General features: G+C 41.6%; 2 protein-coding genes across 13 annotated transcripts in view; one reads left to right on the forward strand and one right to left on the reverse strand.

Annotated features, from left to right (window-relative positions):
• Window positions 1–4,335, reverse strand: part of SGCE (sarcoglycan epsilon) — a 70,055-nt gene extending 65,720 nt beyond the window's left edge. For 4 of the 12 annotated variants that reach the window (XM_017525129.2, XM_017525127.2, XM_017525126.2 and 1 more), the window contains exon 1: window positions 4,121–4,335. In XM_017525129.2, coding sequence (XP_017380618.1) covers window positions 4,121–4,229 — 109 coding nt within the window. In that variant the 5' untranslated portion in view covers window positions 4,230–4,335. The remainder of the gene's footprint in view (window positions 1–4,120) is intronic. The other 8 variants (XM_017525124.2, XM_017525123.2, XM_037737274.1 and 5 more) reach the window with 4 other exon arrangements.
• Window positions 4,336–4,453: 118 nt separating this feature from the next.
• PEG10 (paternally expressed 10) lies at window positions 4,454–17,625 on the forward strand. Its single transcript, XM_017525132.2, is given in 3 exon segments — window positions 4,454–4,732; window positions 11,285–12,456; window positions 12,459–17,625. Coding segments are annotated over 3 exon segments (2,352 nt in total). The 5' UTR covers window positions 4,454–4,727; the 3' UTR covers window positions 13,634–17,625.
• Window positions 17,626–18,548: the final 923 nt, after the last annotated feature.

The raw sequence follows: 18,548 nt of genomic DNA on the forward strand, positions 1-18,548 counted from the left end.
TCCGAAGTTTAGAAAAAGCCTGAATGCAGTGTGTATTAGTCTATGTTGATTTGCTTTTCTAAAACATCTTTTCTAATGTTTCGCTGCAGCTTTCACCTCTGCCTCACACTTAGAACTTTCTCTTCCACTCCATTGTTGGGTCAGAAATGCAGTCACTTTCACTCTGACTGTATGAAGTATGTTTCTAATGTTGATTAGATTATGCCCCTCATGTCTGTCTGTCTCTGCTGGTGAGCTTGAGAGGGATAGAAAGAAAACAGTCATCACACTGATATTTCTGTGAAGCTCTGGATTAAAATGGAGCAAAGTGTAAAAGCGATCTCCCCTCCAGCCCAAGAATTTCTAAAGAACACATAAACCCGTATTATCAATTCCCCTATGGTCATTTTTTTACACTGGGGTTAGAAAATAAGCGGAAGGGTGAGTTTTAAGGAAAGGATTCGGGTAGAGTATGAATAATTAGTAAAAAAGAAAAAGGAAGAAGGTGACTAGGTATTTTGGAGAAAATATGATCTGTAAATACTGCACTTATAAGAATCAGAAACAATCTAAATATTTGACTTTTAGCAAATCAGGATTTCTCCACTGCGTCAATATTTGTGTACAGCATGATTTTCTCCAGTGGAAAGCTAGTGTTAGCAACTAGATACATGTTATCTTTATTTCTTTGAGGTTGTCTCTAACCTGTTTTTACTAGTGCTGTCCCTTATTTTCAATGTCTGTGAGACAAGTAAAAATTCCACTTTGCTTAGAAATGCAATTTGTCTACCATACCATAAGTTAAGCAAAATACATGAGGCAAATCAACAGCTTTTAGATTTATGGCAAACTGTTGTAAAAATGGATAAAATGTTAAATACAAAGTCCACTTACTGTTTGACAAGTGGAAATTCTACTTTGCTTAGAAATACATTTTCCCTACCATACTAGAACCTAAGCCAAATACAGGTGGTAAGTCAGCAGGTTGGTAAATCTATAAGCAATTGCCATTATAAATGAATAAGGTGTCAAAATAGAAAGTCCAGTTATTATTTGACAACAAAAATTTTACTTTGCTTAGAAATACATTTTCTCTACCATATCAGAAATTAAGCCAAATACATATGGTAAGTCAGCAGATTCATAGATCTGTAGCAAATTGTCACTAAAAAGGAATAAAATGTCCAAATAGAAACTACAATTATTATTTTACAAGTGAAAATTCCAGTTTGCTTTGAAATAGTTTTTCTAACACCCTAGAACTTAAGTTAAATACATAAGGTAAATTCAACAGCTTTAAAAATACATGGCAAATTTTCATTAAATGGGTAAAATGGCCAAAGAGAAAGCCTAGTTATTATCTAACAAGTGAAAAATCCCACTTTGTTTTGAAATACAATTTTCTTACCATACGAGAAATTAAATATAAGTGTTACATCAACAGCTTCATAGATCGACAGCAAACACTCATAAAAATAGATAAAATGTCCAAATTCAAAGCCCGATTATTATTTGATAAAACAAATAATACCCATTAATTCCTCTTTGCTGTATATGCAACCGTGTGCAAAACGGGCAGAAAAAGTCAACACCAGTAATAAATATCGGAGAAAATCCAAAATTCACATAGATATTAAATGTCCAAAAACTGTTTAAAGTTCTTATCTATTAATTTTGTTTTGTTTTGGTTTTGAAAGTTTTCGTTGTTCTAGACCACACAAAAATGTTACCTAAAGTATTGCTCTATTAATGTTATCTTTTAGGTTTATTTTTAATGTTTTTTTTTTTTTTTTTGATAACAAAAAGGTTTTATCTAAATTACTTGTTTACTGATGCCGTTTTTTCCCTTAGAAAATTCTATTCCTATGCCAAGTGAAAATATTTTCACATGTAGGGGAATAAAAAACCACAATATGTTAGAATGGTGAGATCAGAGAAAATTCTTCTCAGTTTTCTGGTTTTAAATATTTATGTACTAAGGTTGTTAATTTAAAATTTTAATTAGAAAAATTAATTAATATTATTTCCTTTAAAGAAAGCTCTGCAAACTTAATGTTATTTAACATTTAAAGGCTATTTGGAAAGAAAATAAGTGAGGAGAATTAATTTGATCCTATTTTTAACTTTTAGAAAGTATTTATCTGCAATCCTATGAAAATATATTTACTGTATAGCTACCTATATATGCACAGAGAATGTCTGAAAAAGCAGACTCTATAATGTTTACTGGCATTATTGCAGGGTGAGGAGGTTACAGGTGACCTTTTCTTCTTTATAGCATTTTTAGGGTTTTCTCTCCTGAATTTTGGACAATGACTAGAAATTACTTTTAGTATGGTAAAATATAATTAAGGTTTTTAAAAAAGTCCTGGTTAACATTTTGAAATGAAAAAATCAAATTGATTCAAACTTATTCAAACTTTTAAAGTCTTAAGATGGGTTTTTGAACTTGAAATTTTCCTACTTTCCATCTATACTGATTTTTAACCTCAGCTTTTAGAAAAATAATGTCTCAGTTAACAAGGTAAAGTAACTTTTGAATTTAAACAAACAAAACTCCTAACAATTTGACTGTCAGCGGTCACCGGAACAGTACTCTTCCAAGCATAAGGTATCCTGAAATTATTCTATCTTGCAGAATAGGGTAAACATCCTAAAGATTAAATTAAAAGGCATTTCTAAAAAGTATAATTGTGTTCATCCAACTTCCTAGAGAAATGTCTTTGTTAAAAAGCTGCACTTCATTCATTCATGTTCCTGATGGTGGATATTTTATCTCTAATCGAAAGTAAAATCTCAGTAAATGAGCTACAGTTTTGTTTATTCCTAGAAAGACTCGCTTTTAAAGTGTGGTGCCTGCAACGTTGTAATGACAGTAAGTCAAATTCTTATTGATCCTCCAAGTATAAAATAATCTGTAGCAATGTTACTAATGTGCTCAATTTTGCTCTTCAAATATGAAAGCGTTTCATCTGTGTGTCAGAAATCTAACTCAGCTGTAGACAATTTGGTTTTCCCTTTTAACTTAAACTTCTTTTACTAAGATCATCAACAGATTGCCAATTTCCCAAGCGCCTAACGCTGAGGCGCTCAGATGGGAATTCGCGTTAAGGTTTTATTTAACGTGCTTCCTCATCACTATTTTAGAGTCTTATCAGCTACTGCAATTTTCCCTGACATTAAATATACATGTTCATAGTATAAATGCACGCAAATATTTGTGGCCGAATCTTGGCAACCCGCTGGAGAGGATTAAACGTGCGGTTGCCGTGACTAAACGCCTTCATTCAGCCTACAAGATTTAGGAAAAGGTAACGTTGCAGGGGAAGCAAGGTCTCTGTTTAAACCGCCTAATCACCAACAAAAGTCCGTAGCTGGGAGCCTCTGAAGCCCGCCAAACGCACTGGAGGCATCCACAGCTGTTTTAAATTGGTTTTCGTTTCTGGAAATAGCGCGCTTGGTGCGGCAGCATCTCTTGGCCTCCAGCCGGGGTTAATCCTGACCTGAACGCCCTGTTTGGCTCCCAGCATTTCATGATTCCGCTTCCCTGCTCCGTAAAACCTACGAAAACCGAGATTTCCGCCACCGAAAAATGCACTTAGCAAGAGGGGGGAGTTCGATGTTTTAAATGTCACATTTTTGTGTTCTCTATTACGATTAAGAAAAGGAGAAAAGATGTGTTTGTGTAGCGGGGACACAGCTTGATACCCATTTCCTTTGGCTCGCATCCCGGCCGCAGAGCCCAAACGCGGGGAAACGTCCCCCACCCCAGAAAAACAGGCAACGACCCCCACCCAGCTCTTTGCCGCAGGGATCGAGAGAGGACTACCCTGGGGCTGGGCGGGAAGGCGGATGTTGGGAAAGGGAATTGGAGATGGAATTTCTGCGCCTGCAGAGCAGGGAGGGGCCCGCGGGCGCGCGGGGAAAAAAGGCCAGGGGTCAAGCTTGGGGACAGATAAGCTGGGCCTGGGCCGGGGAATTGGGGTACAGGGCGTACTGAAGGAGCGGCGCGGTGGGGTCTGGGGCAGAAAGAGGGGCCAGCGCCCAAAGGGCGCGCCCAAGCGCCCGGAACCCGAGCGGGGGAGGGGGAGGCGGCGGCCTCATGGCCCCGGGACCTCCGCGTCGCGCGCAGGCCACTAACCTGTCAGCAAGAATGTGCCAGTGGTCGCGGGGCTCATCCTGCGTGTCCCCCGACCCTGTCCCGTCCAAGCACAGGGGTCTCCCAGCTCCCACCACCGGGGCAATAGCATTCTCGGCCTGGCTAGGCCGTCCGTCCTCGATTCTCCCCTCCCCTCCCTTTCTTCTTCCCTCCCAGCTTGGCCAGTTCAGCATCAGCATCCCGCACCCCCTCTGTAATCCCGTACTCCCTCTAGCGGCGGGCCACTGAAGCGTGGCCACCGCCCCCACCCCCATCCCCCCATCCCCTCCGCCCCCGCACGCCCCTCCGCCCCCTAGCCCGCGGAGCACGCTGGGATTTGGCGCCCCCCTTCTCGGTGCACCCTATATAAGGCTCGCAGTCTGCGCTCCCAGTACACGCGCTTCAACTTCGGTTGGTGTGTGTCGAAGAAACCTGACTGCGCCCTGAGGAGAACAGCGGAGAAGGTCCACCGAGCCTGGCGAAAGGTCCGCTGAGCGGGCTGGCGTCCGGAGCCACTCCGGGCTGCGGAGCACCCAGTGGAGACCGCGCCTGGCTCAGGTGTGGGACCCCATCCTTCCTGTCTTCGCAGAGGAATCCTCGCGTGGTGAGTATGCGGTGAGGACGTTTTTTTTTTTTTTTAAAGATCACGTTCGTTCCCCGTACTTATCAGCAGCTGCGGGAGATGGAGTAGCACCTCAGAATGTCTCCACGCAAACCTCGTCACGCCTTCACTGGCCGTACCCCAAAACGAATGGGGAAACCAAGCCTTCAAGGCTTGGGTCTCCAGGACCAAGTCCAGATACGGGCTGTAGACTGAGATGAGCTGCGGACAGTGATGAGCTGCAGACCGACAAGAGCTACAGATCGATTTGCAATTTGCTCTTCAAATGCGCTACCAAGTGCCATGCGCTACAAACTGATAAGCGCTTCAAATGCGCTACAAACTGGCGCTTCAGATGTGCTGCAAGCACGCTTCACGCGGGCTACAAACTGATGGGCGTTACAACTGGCGCTTCATTGCGCTATGAAACTAATGGGCGCTTCAGTGGCGCCACAATCCAGAACTAGGAGCAGCGATATAGGAGCTGCAGACGGAAAACTGAATTGCGCTTTACGCGCGCTGCACAATCTGAGCTGCAGAAGAGTAGCACTACAAAAAACGCTACAAAAATGATGCGATTAGCCAGCCCGAAAATAGCGCTTCATTGCGCTACGAGGCACACGAGCTGCAGAGGTACATGAGCTGCAGAACAATTCACACCTAAAATGAGCTACAAAGTGGTTAGAGCTGCAGAGGTACAGGAGCTGCAGACCGTTTGCGCTACAAATAAAGCAGCCGTAGTGGGACACGCGCTGCAGAGTACAATTCCTCTGTTTTGGAGCAGGACCCCACCCTTTCACCTTTTGGAATGGCTCGCACTCTATTTTTCTGCAGGACGGGTCTCTGCACGATGGTGCTGGTAGACAAAATGGAGCCCCGGGCGAAAATTAGTGTTTAACATTCTGCCCGCACCATTCCTGCTATAGCAGTGGAGTGGCTGGGGCGCTGATTTGAGTGGAAACGGGAATCTTTTGGCGATGGCAGAGCGGGCTGCCTTCCTAGTTGTGCTTGATTGAAGTGGCGGTGTAGTTGTGGTGGCGCGAATCAGGGTCCAGCAACAGTTTGTGGAAACTGTGGGTTTGCTGAGTATGGCGGCGGGCGGGGGGGGCCGGAGAGGGGGGTTGGATCTGTGGGTGATTGCTCTTGCTGCATGAAATGAATCTGGCTTTGGTGGCTGGTGGGAGGGGTTTGGGAGGGGGATGGGGGGATGTACATATACTCTGCAGCCCTGTAGCAGCCAGTCTCAAGCCTGCCCCGCCCATCCTAGCGTGTCTTCTCCGCAGTATCGGTCTGGAGCGTGCTTAGCGCCTCCTCCCTCAGCGCCTCCTCAGAGCGCGCCTCCCCTGCAGCGCGCCTTCCCAGAGCGCGCCTTCTAAACCCAGCCTCCCCAGGCCCCTCCTCTCAGCGCCTTAGTGCCTGCCTGCCTAGGACCCGCCTCTCGCTGGCCACCTCCTCTGAGGTGAGCTGCCGAGGCCCCACCTCTCCCAGGCCCGCCTCCTCTGAGGTAAACTGCCCAGGCCCCACCTCTCTCGGGCCCACCTCTTCTGAGGTGAACTGTCCAGCCCCGCCTCTCCTGGCCTGCCTCCTCTGAGGTGAGCTGCCCAGATCCCGCCTCTCACAGGCCCGCCTCCTCTGAGGTGGCCTGCCCAGGCCCCGCCTCTCCAAAGCTTGGCTCCACCCTAAGCCTGCCTCTGCCGGGCTGGGCTATAAGCCCAGCCTCCCTCAGAGCCGGCAGCGCACATGCGCAGTGTGAACCCTCAGCTCCTCCCTTCAGGTCTGTGTCCTCTGCGCCTGCGCACCTTCCTTGCCTAAGCCTGGCTGTACAACCCCGCCCCCCTGCGGTTTCTCTGCTGTGTTGGTTTAGCTTTTTGGCTACTAGTGTCTAATAGATAGAATAACAAAACAATTAACAGCAATAATAATTATACCTGGAATTTATGAGCACTTTTAATAGGTGCTTTACATATATTCTATAAAATAATCCCACAATCTAAACTCGTGATAGTGGCTTGTGAAGGGACCTTGTAAGCTGACATGGCTGGTTCCCCTAAAGGCAAGTAAGCCAAATGATTTTACTGCAAATGAAAAACAAAACATTAACAACTTATTTTTAAAAACTTTAAAAATATTTTCACATTTAAGGTTTTTTTAAGAGACACTAGTGGACCTTTTGGAATCGGATGTTTTGCTGGATACAAAATTGATGCTGCTGGTTTGGCCTCTGAGTAGGATGAGGCTTTTATTTGCGTACCTATGAAGCTGGAGTTTTTTCTTGGATCTCTAGGTGATTAATCCTAGCCTATTTGCCTATGCATAATAAGTTCTGCCTGGCACATGGTAGGCATTCATTAAATATGTGTTAAATGACCAGAATAAATTGGCTTATTCAGTGTCTTGCATGATGTGTGTGGATTTCTTCTGATTTGGTACTTTCCTATGGTGCTTTGCTGTCCTGGGTTGCCTTGTTTGCATTATCGCTCACATTTAACAAATTCAAAAAAAAAGTGTATGTATTTTTAAACTCCAATAATATAAGCTGTAATTATAATACAAAACTAAATTAATTTTAATTATTCGAAATAATTAGCTTTTTTCATAAAAGGCTAGTTATTCCAAATACTAGCTTTTTTCATAAAAAGCTAGTTATTCCAAATATTAGCTTTTTTTCATAAAAAGCTAGTTATTCCAAATAATTGGCTTTTTTCATAAAAAGCTAGTTATTCCAAATAATTAGCTTTTTCTATAAAAGCTAGTTATTCCAAATAATTAGCTTTTTAAATAAAAAGCTAGTTATTCCAAATAATTAGCTTTTTAAATAAAAAGCTAGTTATTCCAAATAATTAGCTTTTCCATAAAAAGCTAGTTATTCCAAATAATTAGCTTTTTAAATAAAAAGCTAGTTATTCCAAATAATTAGCTTTTTCATAAAAAGCTAGTTATTCCAAATAATTAGCTTTTTAAATAAAAAGCTGATTTTAATTTGGGGCAAGTGGATTACTAATGGTACATATTGGTATTATTTAAAGTTTGTGTAATATAACATAAAGTGGTTACATTACAAAATATAGATTGTTTCAGCTGGCATAATTAAATATCTATATAAAACAAATTTATAACTGATTGCTAGTAAGAAGGACCACGTAAGATATGTTTCTAGCCGAATGAAGAAATTTTTAAACCTGCTTCCATATATTACAAATCAGGAGCCAGGACTTTGGTAAGACGGAAATTGGGGCTTTGTTTCCCCAAAATCTCTGTCATGTACTCCCCTTCCCCCAACAAGTACACATCTATGGAAAATTTGTGCTTATCATAATTACAGCTTTAAGCAATTCTCCCTCCTCTTTGGAAGTTGTATGTTTGCATATTAAAGAGGTTCAAAACAATGGTAAAATCATGCATATTAAAAGAATTCATATTTCATAAATAGTATATGATACATAGTACTTTAAAAATTGGACATTTGAAAATATGAAGCAAATAAGAGTTGCTTAATGAGGTGTCATTTCCTAATGAGATGTTTACATATGGTTTTTAGCTACTATTGCTCTTTGGTGTGTTTGGGGAATAGAAATTTTTCCAAGCTATTGCAAAGAGTCAATAATTAGCCAAATGTATTTAATTACTAAATAGACTAAAACTGAAATTATTATCATATAAGATGGCATCTGTCCTAGGCAGCTTGGCTTTACGCAGTGTGTCCTTCAAGTTTTCAGGAATGGAACCTCTTGACCCCTCCCCTCCAGTGCAGCCCCACTAAGGGGGAGTTTAAGGAGCCATACGTAGTTCTATATTTCAAATCAAGTAAACATGCTCCTTGTCCCAGCTTAACTTGTGCTGCCTCAGTTGCTGTTTAAACATTTTTATACGTACTGTTAACCTTCCCTGCCCATTACCCTATTACTTTAACAGATAAACTACTGTTTTCTGGGCAGTTGTCTCTTTTAACATCCCACCCTAAACTTGCAAACCCTCATGTGAAGGCCTCAGGCTTGTTTTTAGCAAAGGTCAGCAATCAAGCTAGTGCCTTTACAGGCTAAAGTAGGCCTTGAGTTTGTTTGGCCAACAGTACATTAAAAAATAAAAAACAAAATGACTGGTGGCAGGGGGAGGGCATGCACCCCCAAGTTCTATTGTTGCAGCCCTCCCATCTTAACTCTGGTCTCTTTTCACTTTTAAATTACCTTCCTTATATACCAAAGGTATTTGAATTTTTAACTCATTGATCTTTTGTTTCCCTAAACCATACAGTAATTATTTGCTAATTTCCTAATCTATTGTTATTTCTGTCCCATCATTGTTTTTTGCAGATAATAAAACTATCAGACCTGGGCTTCAATAAAGCCCCCCTTAGTGGCTGTGATTGACAAGTGGTCAGGCTGCACCAGGCCATGCTATGAATGCTCTTGGTACCTTCGTCACCTTACTTATGCTTCCTCATTGTTTGTTTGTTAGTTAATGGGACATGAAAATTCCTAATTCAATAAGTAAAAATTGCATTATGTTGTGATGTTATATTGTCAGGGTCACCAATACAATTGTCTTTAAGGAGTTGGAAATGATACTGAATGTCACAGGTTATGATGTGTTTATTGTGTTTTCTAATTTTTTCTAAACTTGAATATTTTATATTTTATCTTGAATTTCAGTTATATGTTGTTTTTGTAGCCTAAGTTACTAACATAATTAAGTAGTGGGGTTAAAACTATTAAAATGTCACACTACTCCCTGTCTCTTAAAGACCCTGCTTGCTGTATAGCCACTCCTTGGAGAGGCTACACCAACTGCAAAGGACACAGGGAAAGTATATGTGGGTGGTGACATTGGGGCACAGGAGGTACCTGAAGGGTTAGAAGTAGAGGAGGAAGGAGCATTTCTTTACAGCCAGGGGCTGGGCATCATGTTTAATTACTACATCTTTTTTTTCTTTCATTTACCCTATTGGTGGAAAATAGTAACTATTTTCTAATTACCAACTATTTCTCTAATTACCAACTACGTATCCTCTTTTTGGCCTTATTCTATGTCATTTATTTGGTATCCACTTTTGCAGGTAAATCACATAATGAGTATCCAGAGTGGACCAAGTTATGTTTTTAAACTTTTGTTTGTTTAAAAAGTTTTACAAATTTTTTAAACTTTCTTGAAAAGTTTTAAACTTTAAAGTTTTTTAAACTTTTACATATTATGTTTTAAACTTTTTATATGTTTGTATTTTCTAAATATGGGACTTGATTATTAGTAAAATTTAAAATAATTAAATTATTCTAAATGCATTTAACCATATTTTCAGGAAATACACAGGCAGACACCGTGTTAGGTCCTGTAATTTATTGTCATTGCACTCATAATTAAAATGCTTAAATACACACCCTACCCCCACCTCTCCATATACATCCACTCACCGCATAGGATTATGGCTCTGTCCCACCTTAACATTACAAACCTTCATTTGGGGCTGTGCCGACAAATCTTGATTAAAAACTATGGATTGCAAACTGGTGACCTGCAGACAAATAAGGCCTTGAATTTGTTTGACTAACACAGTATTTTTTTAAAATTAAATATCTTTAGGTGGGAAATGCATTCCCATGTTGCTATAGTTGCAACCTCTCCCTGTTTTAATCCCACTCTCTTTTGCAGATAGTTACCTTTCTATTTTCTAATTAATAATTTTGTTAATATTAGCTAACCGTTATTGAATACTCACTGTGTAATTTACCTGCACTATTTAATTAAGTCCTCATAATTAGTTTGAGGTATATTTTTATTGGGCTTCTTTGAATGTCTCATTTTATAGCTTTTCCTAGGAGACATCAATTAGTATTTCTTGAATGACTGCATAATGACAAGGGAAACTGATATATATATATGTTGCTGCTCAGTGCCATATCTGTCCCATAGAGAATTTTATTTCGGGATTTAAATTATGGTCAGAAAAGTAATTTAGGCAGTCCTGTGGTTTCTGTGGTGGTGATTGATTTGATAATCAGTTACTTTCTCTGTGGCAGTGGAGGAACAGGATTATGACAGTTGGCCAGGGTACCCCCACACCCACATGGCCGATGAATACATGCATTGTGATTTTAATACTCTCCTCTTGTTTTTATGAATTTCTATCAGTTGTAGTATTGACTATTTTTGGCCAGCTTCTCTAATAACAAAAGTTATTATTTTGGCTTTAATTTGCATAATTGATTTGGTATCCATGTTTGCCTTGAAGTTTCTTGCTCTGTTTCAATAGAAAACTACTTGTTTAGAGGGCTTTAACATTTTCTTATAGTTTATAAAGCTAAGCATGCTGTTTATAATGTATTGTTGAATCATAATGAACAAGTGGTCTTTGAGAAGGACAAGGTCATTTGAACATCAAAAAGTAGTTTGCTTTTTGTATGGTGCTGATCGATAACTTCCTTTTGAGAGTTTGTTTTTTTTTTTTTGGTTGTTTGCTAATTTTTAAAGTAAGCACATAGAGCAAGGGATAATTTAAATATCAAATCCTTTGTGTCTACATTTTGCTGCTTTGAAGGTATAAATTAGATTCATACATTTATCTTTATTTACAGAAATAAGCGCGTTTTGAAAACAAAAAAAAGAAGGAGTGGAAGAGGGGGCCAGGATCCAGGCCTCCATCCCCACAGAAGTGAAGTTACAGCTGGGAGGTCTCCTCCCACCCCAACCGTCACCCTGGGTCCCGACTGCCCACCTCCTCCTCCTCCCCCTCCCCCCAACAACAACAACAACAACAACTCCAAGCACACCGGCCATAAGAGTGCGTGTGTCCCCAACATGACCGAACGAAGGAGAGATGAGCTCTCTGAAGAGATCAACAACTTAAGAGAGAAGGTCATGAAGCAGTCTGAGGAGAACAACAACCTGCAGAACCAGGTGCAGAAGCTCACAGAGGAGAACACCACCCTTCGAGAGCAAGTGGAACCCACCCCAGAGGATGAGGATGATGACATCGAGCTCCGCGGTGCTGCAGCAGCTGCTGCCCCACCCCCTCCAATAGAGGAAGAGTGCCCAGAAGACCTCCCAGAGAAGTTCGATGGCAACCCAGACATGCTGGCTCCTTTTATGTCCCAGTGCCAGGTCTTCATGGAAAAGAGCACCAGAGATTTCTCAGTTGATCGTGTCCGAGTCTGCTTCGTGACAAGCATGATGACCGGCCGTGCTGCCCGTTGGGCCTCAGCGAAGCTGGAGCGCTCTCACTACCTGATGCACAACTACCCGGCTTTCATGATGGAAATGAAGCATGTCTTTGAAGACCCTCAGAGGCGAGAGGCTGCCAAACGCAAGATCAGACGACTGCGCCAAGGTATGGGGTCTGTCATTGACTACTCCAATGCTTTCCAGATGATTGCCCAGGACCTGGATTGGAACGAACCTGCGCTGATTGACCAGTACCACGAGGGCCTCAGTGACCACATTCAGGAGGAGCTCTCCCACCTCGAGGTTGCCAAGTCGCTGTCTGCTCTGATAGGGCAGTGCATTCACATTGAGAGAAGGCTGGCCAGGGCTGCTGCAGCTCGCAAGCCACGCTCACCACCCCGGGCGCTGGTGTTGCCTCACATTGCAAGCCACCACCAGGTAGATCCAACTGAGCCGGTGGGAGGTGCCCGCATGCGCCTGACCCAGGAAGAAAAAGAAAGACGCAGAAAGCTGAACCTCTGCCTCTACTGTGGAACAGGAGGTCACTACGCTGACAACTGTCCTGCCAAGGCCTCGAAGGCTTCGCCGGCGGGAAACTCCCCGGCCCCGCTGTAGAGGGACCTTCAGCGACCGGGCCAGAAATAATAAGGTCCCCACAAGATGATGCCTCATCTCCACACTTGCAAGTGATGCTCCAGATTCATCTTCCAGGCAGACACACCCTGTTCGTCCGAGCCATGATCGATTCTGGTGCTTCTGGCAACTTCATTGATCACGAATACGTTGCTCAAAATGGAATTCCTTTAAGAATCAAGGACTGGCCAATACTTGTGGAAGCAATTGATGGGCGCCCCATAGCATCGGGCCCAGTTGTCCACGAAACTCATGACCTGATAGTTGACCTGGGAGATCACCGTGAGGTGCTGTCATTTGATGTGACTCAGTCTCCATTCTTCCCTGTCGTCCTGGGGGTTCGTTGGCTGAGCACACATGATCCCAACATCACCTGGAGCACTCGATCTATCATCTTTGATTCTGAATACTGCCGCTACCACTGCCGGATGTATTCTCCAATACCACCATCGCTCCCACCACCAGCACCACAACCACCATTCTATTATCCAGTAGATGGATACAGAGTTTACCAACCAGTGAGGTATTACTATGTCCAGAATGTGTACACTCCAGTAGATGAGCACGTCTACCCAGATCACCGCCTGGTTGACCCTCACATAGAAATGATACCTGGAGCACACAGTATTCCTAGTGGACATGTGTACTCACTGTCTGAATCTGATATGGCAGCTCTTCGAGATTTTGTGGCAAGAAATGTAAAGGATGGGCTAATTACTCCAACAGTTGCACCTAATGGAGCCCAAATTCTCCAGGTGAAGAGGGGGTGGAAACTGCAAGTTTCTTATGATTGCCGAGCTCCAAACAATATGACTATCCAGAATCAGTATCCTCGCCTATCTATTCCAAATTTAGAAGACCAAGCGCACCTGGCAACGTACACTGAATTCGTACCTCAAATACCTGGATACCAAACATACCCCACATATGCCACGTACCCGACCTACCCAGTAGGATTCGCCTGGTACCCAGTGGGACGAGACGGACAAGGAAGATCACTGTATGTACCTGTTATGATCACTTGGAATCCACACTGGTACCGCCAGCCTCCGGTACCACAGTACCCGCCGCCACAGCCACCACCTCCACCACCACCACCGCCGCCGCCTCCATCTTACAGTACCCTGTAAATACTTGTCATGTCCTTCAGGATCTCTACCCTCAAAATTTATTCCTGTTCAGCTTCTCAATCAGTGACTGTGTGCTAAATTTTAGGCTACTGTATCTTCAAGCCACCTGAGGCACATCCTCTCTGAAACGGCTACAGAAGGTCAGGGCCACCCTGGACTGGCACACATCCTAAAGCACCAAAAGACCTTCAACATTTTCTGAGAGCAACAGAGTATTTGCCAACAAATTATCTCTCAGTTTTCCACCTTGACTACCAATCTAACTAAAATAATTAATAAGTTTACTTTCCAGCCAGTCCTGGAAGTCTGAGTTTTACTTACTAAAACCTCTATCATCATCTAAATTATAGGCTGCCAAGTTTCTTGTTCAACATTTACAGAGAAGCTGATACAAACGCAGAAAATGCTGATTTCTTCATGGAGGGGGAGACGAGGAGGAGGAGGCGGAGGAGGACATGACTTTTCTTGCAGTTTCGGTACTCTCTTTACATCACTAGAGGATCGAAGCCTTATTAAGGAAGCCAAAACTATTGGTGCAGTGTGGAAAGGCTTCTGTGATCATTCTGCTGCACCCTTAGAAACTTCACCGTCTTCAAACTCCATTTCCATGGTTCCGTTAATTCTCAAGGAGCAGCAACTCAACTGGTTCTCCCGGGAGCAGGCAAAACCCTTGCTACATAAAACACCGCAGGCCTGAAAAGAAAGTGCTCTCTCAGATGGACTCTTGTATGTTAAGAGTATGCCTTCACATCGTGGTGCAAATCACATGTACCCAAGGACTCTGGCTTTGACACACACCTTACCATCATCATGCCATAATGGCTTCCACAAAGCATTAAACCTGATAACCAGTGATTACTGGTGGCTCCAGCGGTGTTAGATGTTCGTGAAATGTAACCACCTCTCAATCACCTTCAAAGGCTAAAGAGTGGCAGATCAAAAGGACTCCAGAATCTCTTACCCACCTCTTAAGAGATTTGTCCTGGTACTTCAGAAAGAATTTTCATGAGTGTTGTTAATTGGCTGGAAAAGCACTAGCTGACGTTTTGGAAGCATCTATCCATGTGTCTGCCTCCATATGCATCTGGGCATTCTATCTTCCATCCCTTCATTAGACTGTAGTGTTAGGATGCATGGAGAGAGGGGAAATGATTTAGCACCCAGATTCACACTCCTATCTTTGAACAAAAGGAATTAGGGCTCTGGACACTGTCTTGAGAGTGTGGACTTCCTTAGTGAGCTCCACATTACCTGATGGTAACCACTTCAAAAGAATCAGAATCCACATAATGAAAAGGGTCGCTCTAGAGGATGGAGCTGATGTGAAGCTGTCAGTGGATGAAAAGCCTCAGAAAGCAACTCTAAGGACTCAAAGCCAAGAGGTGTCTTCAGCCCAGTGACACCTCTGGTGTCCCTGGGATGTTTTATGCTAACCTGGGACTGCCTGACTTACTTTAGCCTGGTTCCTTGCTACTCCTTTGAACTGTTTTATCTAACGTCTCTTTTTCTTTTTAATTCTTTACTACTGCCATTGACCCTCCTGCAGGATTTGTGTCATTTTCCTGCCTGGTTGCTGAGACTCCATCTTTGCTACACAGATATGTAAGAGGCAGGCTTCAATTGCCAAAACACAGTTTTGAGCAGTAGAAAACAACATGGTGTGTATCTCAAATTGCCTGACATGAAGAGGAGTCTGACGGTGAAGTTTCACTTTTCATCAGCATCATCTTTCACATGCTCATAATCATCCACCCTTATTCTTGCATGTTTAAATACTTAAAATTTTTAGTGTAAGTGTTTTGAAGTGGTGACTAGGCTTTCAGAAATGTCCATTGAATTACAAAGTACTACCCAGTTCTTATTGTTAGAGTTAAACTAAGTAAAAATGATAAGTAACATAGTGTAAAATATTTCTTTACTGTGAACTTCTTACAACACTGTGAATGAGAGGCTCCTCAGAACTGGAGTATTTGTATAATAGTTCATCCTGTTCATCTTCAATTTTAACATCATATATAATTTCAATTCTATCTAATTGGGCTTTTAAAAATCACACAAAAGGATATAAAATTTCAAAAGAGAAACCTAATTGGCTATTTAATCCAAACAATTTTTTTCCTTCAATGGAATTAGAAAGCTTGTCAATCACTCGTGTTTTAGAGTAATTACTTTTAAAATGGTGCATTCGTGCTTCTGAACTATTTTGAAGCGTCACTTCTGTTTACCTCAAGTATCAATTCATCTCCATACATTTGAATTCAAGTTGTTTTGTGTCAAATTTACAGTTGTCAATTGATCTTTAAGCTGCAGGGTGCCTAGAAATGGGCCATTGCCTGTAGCCCTGGCATGTGCACACGGACATTTGCCACCACTGCAAGCAAAAGTCTGGAGAAGTTGGCCAACGACAAGAATGATCGGAGGAGTATACATATGCTGGTGTGGGTTAGCAAACAACTCAGAAAGTCCCTGACCCACATTTGGCTGTGATTTTATTAAAGCTTGTGATTAACTTTTTGGCAGTGTGTACTATGCTCTATTGCTATATATGCTATCTATAAATGTAGATGTTAAGGATAAGTAATTCTGAATTTATTATGCTGTAGTATTGAAGTTTAGTTAAGTTTCCTTTCACTCAATTGATTTATTTTGTTGTTAATCAAATTTATGTTAATTAGATTCTTTAAAATTTTGGGGGGCATTTACCAACAAAAAATGCCTTTATTCATAAGAAAGCAAAAAAATCAATGGAATTTGATATCTCAAGAAGTTAGAAAGGGAGCCAAATATAAAAACATAAAGGAGATAGATGAATTATTAAGCAAAATCAATAGTCGAGTCTTTGAGACAAACTGGCAAAATTAATTAATTGACTTTTGGCCCAAATTTGCATTGTTAATTAAATCAAAAAGGAAGAATATCTAAGAGCTCCCATTGATAGACAAGCCTAGAGAGAACTAGCTAAATTTATCATGCTAGGATATTGAAACAGAGAAAGTTTGCATACATTTATGAAGGGTCAATTTAGTTTGGACATGAGGTATTTGTCTTAGTGGAAAGAAGAAGCATTAGTCTGATTGAGTTGTGAAGTAATATAGTGAACTTGCCAGGTGCACAAAATAAGAGGGACACATCTATATGGTGCAGTCTGGAATTCTGTTTAAGTTTGCAGGTACCTCTTGGACTTCTGAATTGATCTGGTTGTCATCCACCACAGACATCTCACGTCAAATACAGACAGTTCCAAGATTGACAACAGAGAACACTGCTGGAAAGACCTGGGCAGAAATGGAGAGCCCTGAGGAAACCATGCTACATTATCATCTAAAGAGAGAACACACATCTGATAAGATGAAAGTTCTTTGTTGTTTTAGATTGTAGAATGCTATTGAATTGGTCTGTGGAAAATTGCATTGCTTTTATTTCTTTGTGTAATCAGTTTAAGTAATAGGGGATATATAATCATAAGCATTTTAGGGTGGGAGGGATATTAAGTAATTTTAACTGGGTGGGGTTATTTAGAATGTTAGAATAATATTATGTATTAGATATTGCTATAAGTGAACATGTGTACCTGTGAACCTTTGCCCTGTAATTACTATCCTTAAAGATTTCAAATAAACTCGGAGGGAACTGCAGGGAGACCAACTTATTTAGAGCGAATTGGACAAGGATAAAAACCCTAGTGGGATAAAGTTCAAAGGTTATTAGATAAACAATTTAATAGAGGATGAGTGCCCTTTGAGAAATTATTGCTAGATTGAAATTGTCAATGATGGTTGGTAAATTTTCATGGAAGTTATAAAAGTGATAAATAAAAAACCCTTGCTTTCACCCCTGTCAGTAGCCCTCCTCCTACCACTGAACCCCATTACCCTTACCCCTCCTTCAAACTTTATTGCTGTATTCTCTTCACTCTATATTGCTCTCTATTTACTAATACTGCATTGCTGTTACAATAAAATTTCAATAAAGATTTAGTGGTTAAGTGCAAACTGTGTCCTGATCATTTCAGCGTCTGTCAGCATCAAGGAAATGGGGTGGGGTAGGGTGGGGAAGGCTGAGAGAGTAGGCAGGGTGGGAGAAGCTAAGAGTGGGGACAGTAGGATAGGGTGGGGCTGTGAGAAGGATGGGATTATGAGGAGGTAGGGAGGTGGGAGATAGAGGGTGGATAGGGTAGGGATGGAATTGAGTTTGGGATAGTGGGATGGTGGTATAAAAGAACATCATCAACTGCAACCCAGTATCAATTACATAGCCAGAATACTCCAGGAAATCAGTTATTCCAGCTGCAAAAGCTTAACATATAAAGATACACAGTTAATATAGCAACTCTGGTGATATAATATCACAAACTTTAACATCAGTTTCACTTTAAATACTTGAGATTCACTAATAGAAAATTATGAAGTATTAAGACATAGAAGAAGACAAAAATGCAGTATGGATGTGTGGGAAATTAACACATAGTTTTATACCAATTAACACTGAAACAATATAATCAGAGTGACAGTGAAATTTAAGGAAAAAGTGGCAAGTGGGGTTCACAAGGCATTCATCCTATCAGATTTTAAAACATGATGACCCCAATCAGAGTTGTAGAATAATAGGTTGCATATAGGAAACCTTAAAAAAGGGACTCCTAGTGGGCTAGTTTCAAAGGGCTGTTGGGTTCACACGACATGACAGTCACATAAATATGATGGTTTATTGGGAAGATGGTGACTAAAAGGAAAAATCCAGAACTAATGAAAACACACAATAACTGTCTCCTCTCCGAAGCAGGCTACCAGAGTAGCTGTCCATCAAGTAGAGGTCACAAACGCCAATAGTGTGTAGCGTGGTTGGTGGAATTATAGAAATTGGGAGTGAGGGTCCTCGGCTAAGAACTGAGTTATCAAGTACCTGCCTGGGGAGT

Source organism: Cebus imitator, unplaced genomic scaffold, assembly GCF_001604975.1.
Source record: "Cebus imitator isolate Cc_AM_T3 unplaced genomic scaffold, Cebus_imitator-1.0 Scaffold37, whole genome shotgun sequence".
Classification (NCBI taxonomy): Eukaryota; Metazoa; Chordata; class Mammalia; order Primates; family Cebidae; genus Cebus; species Cebus imitator.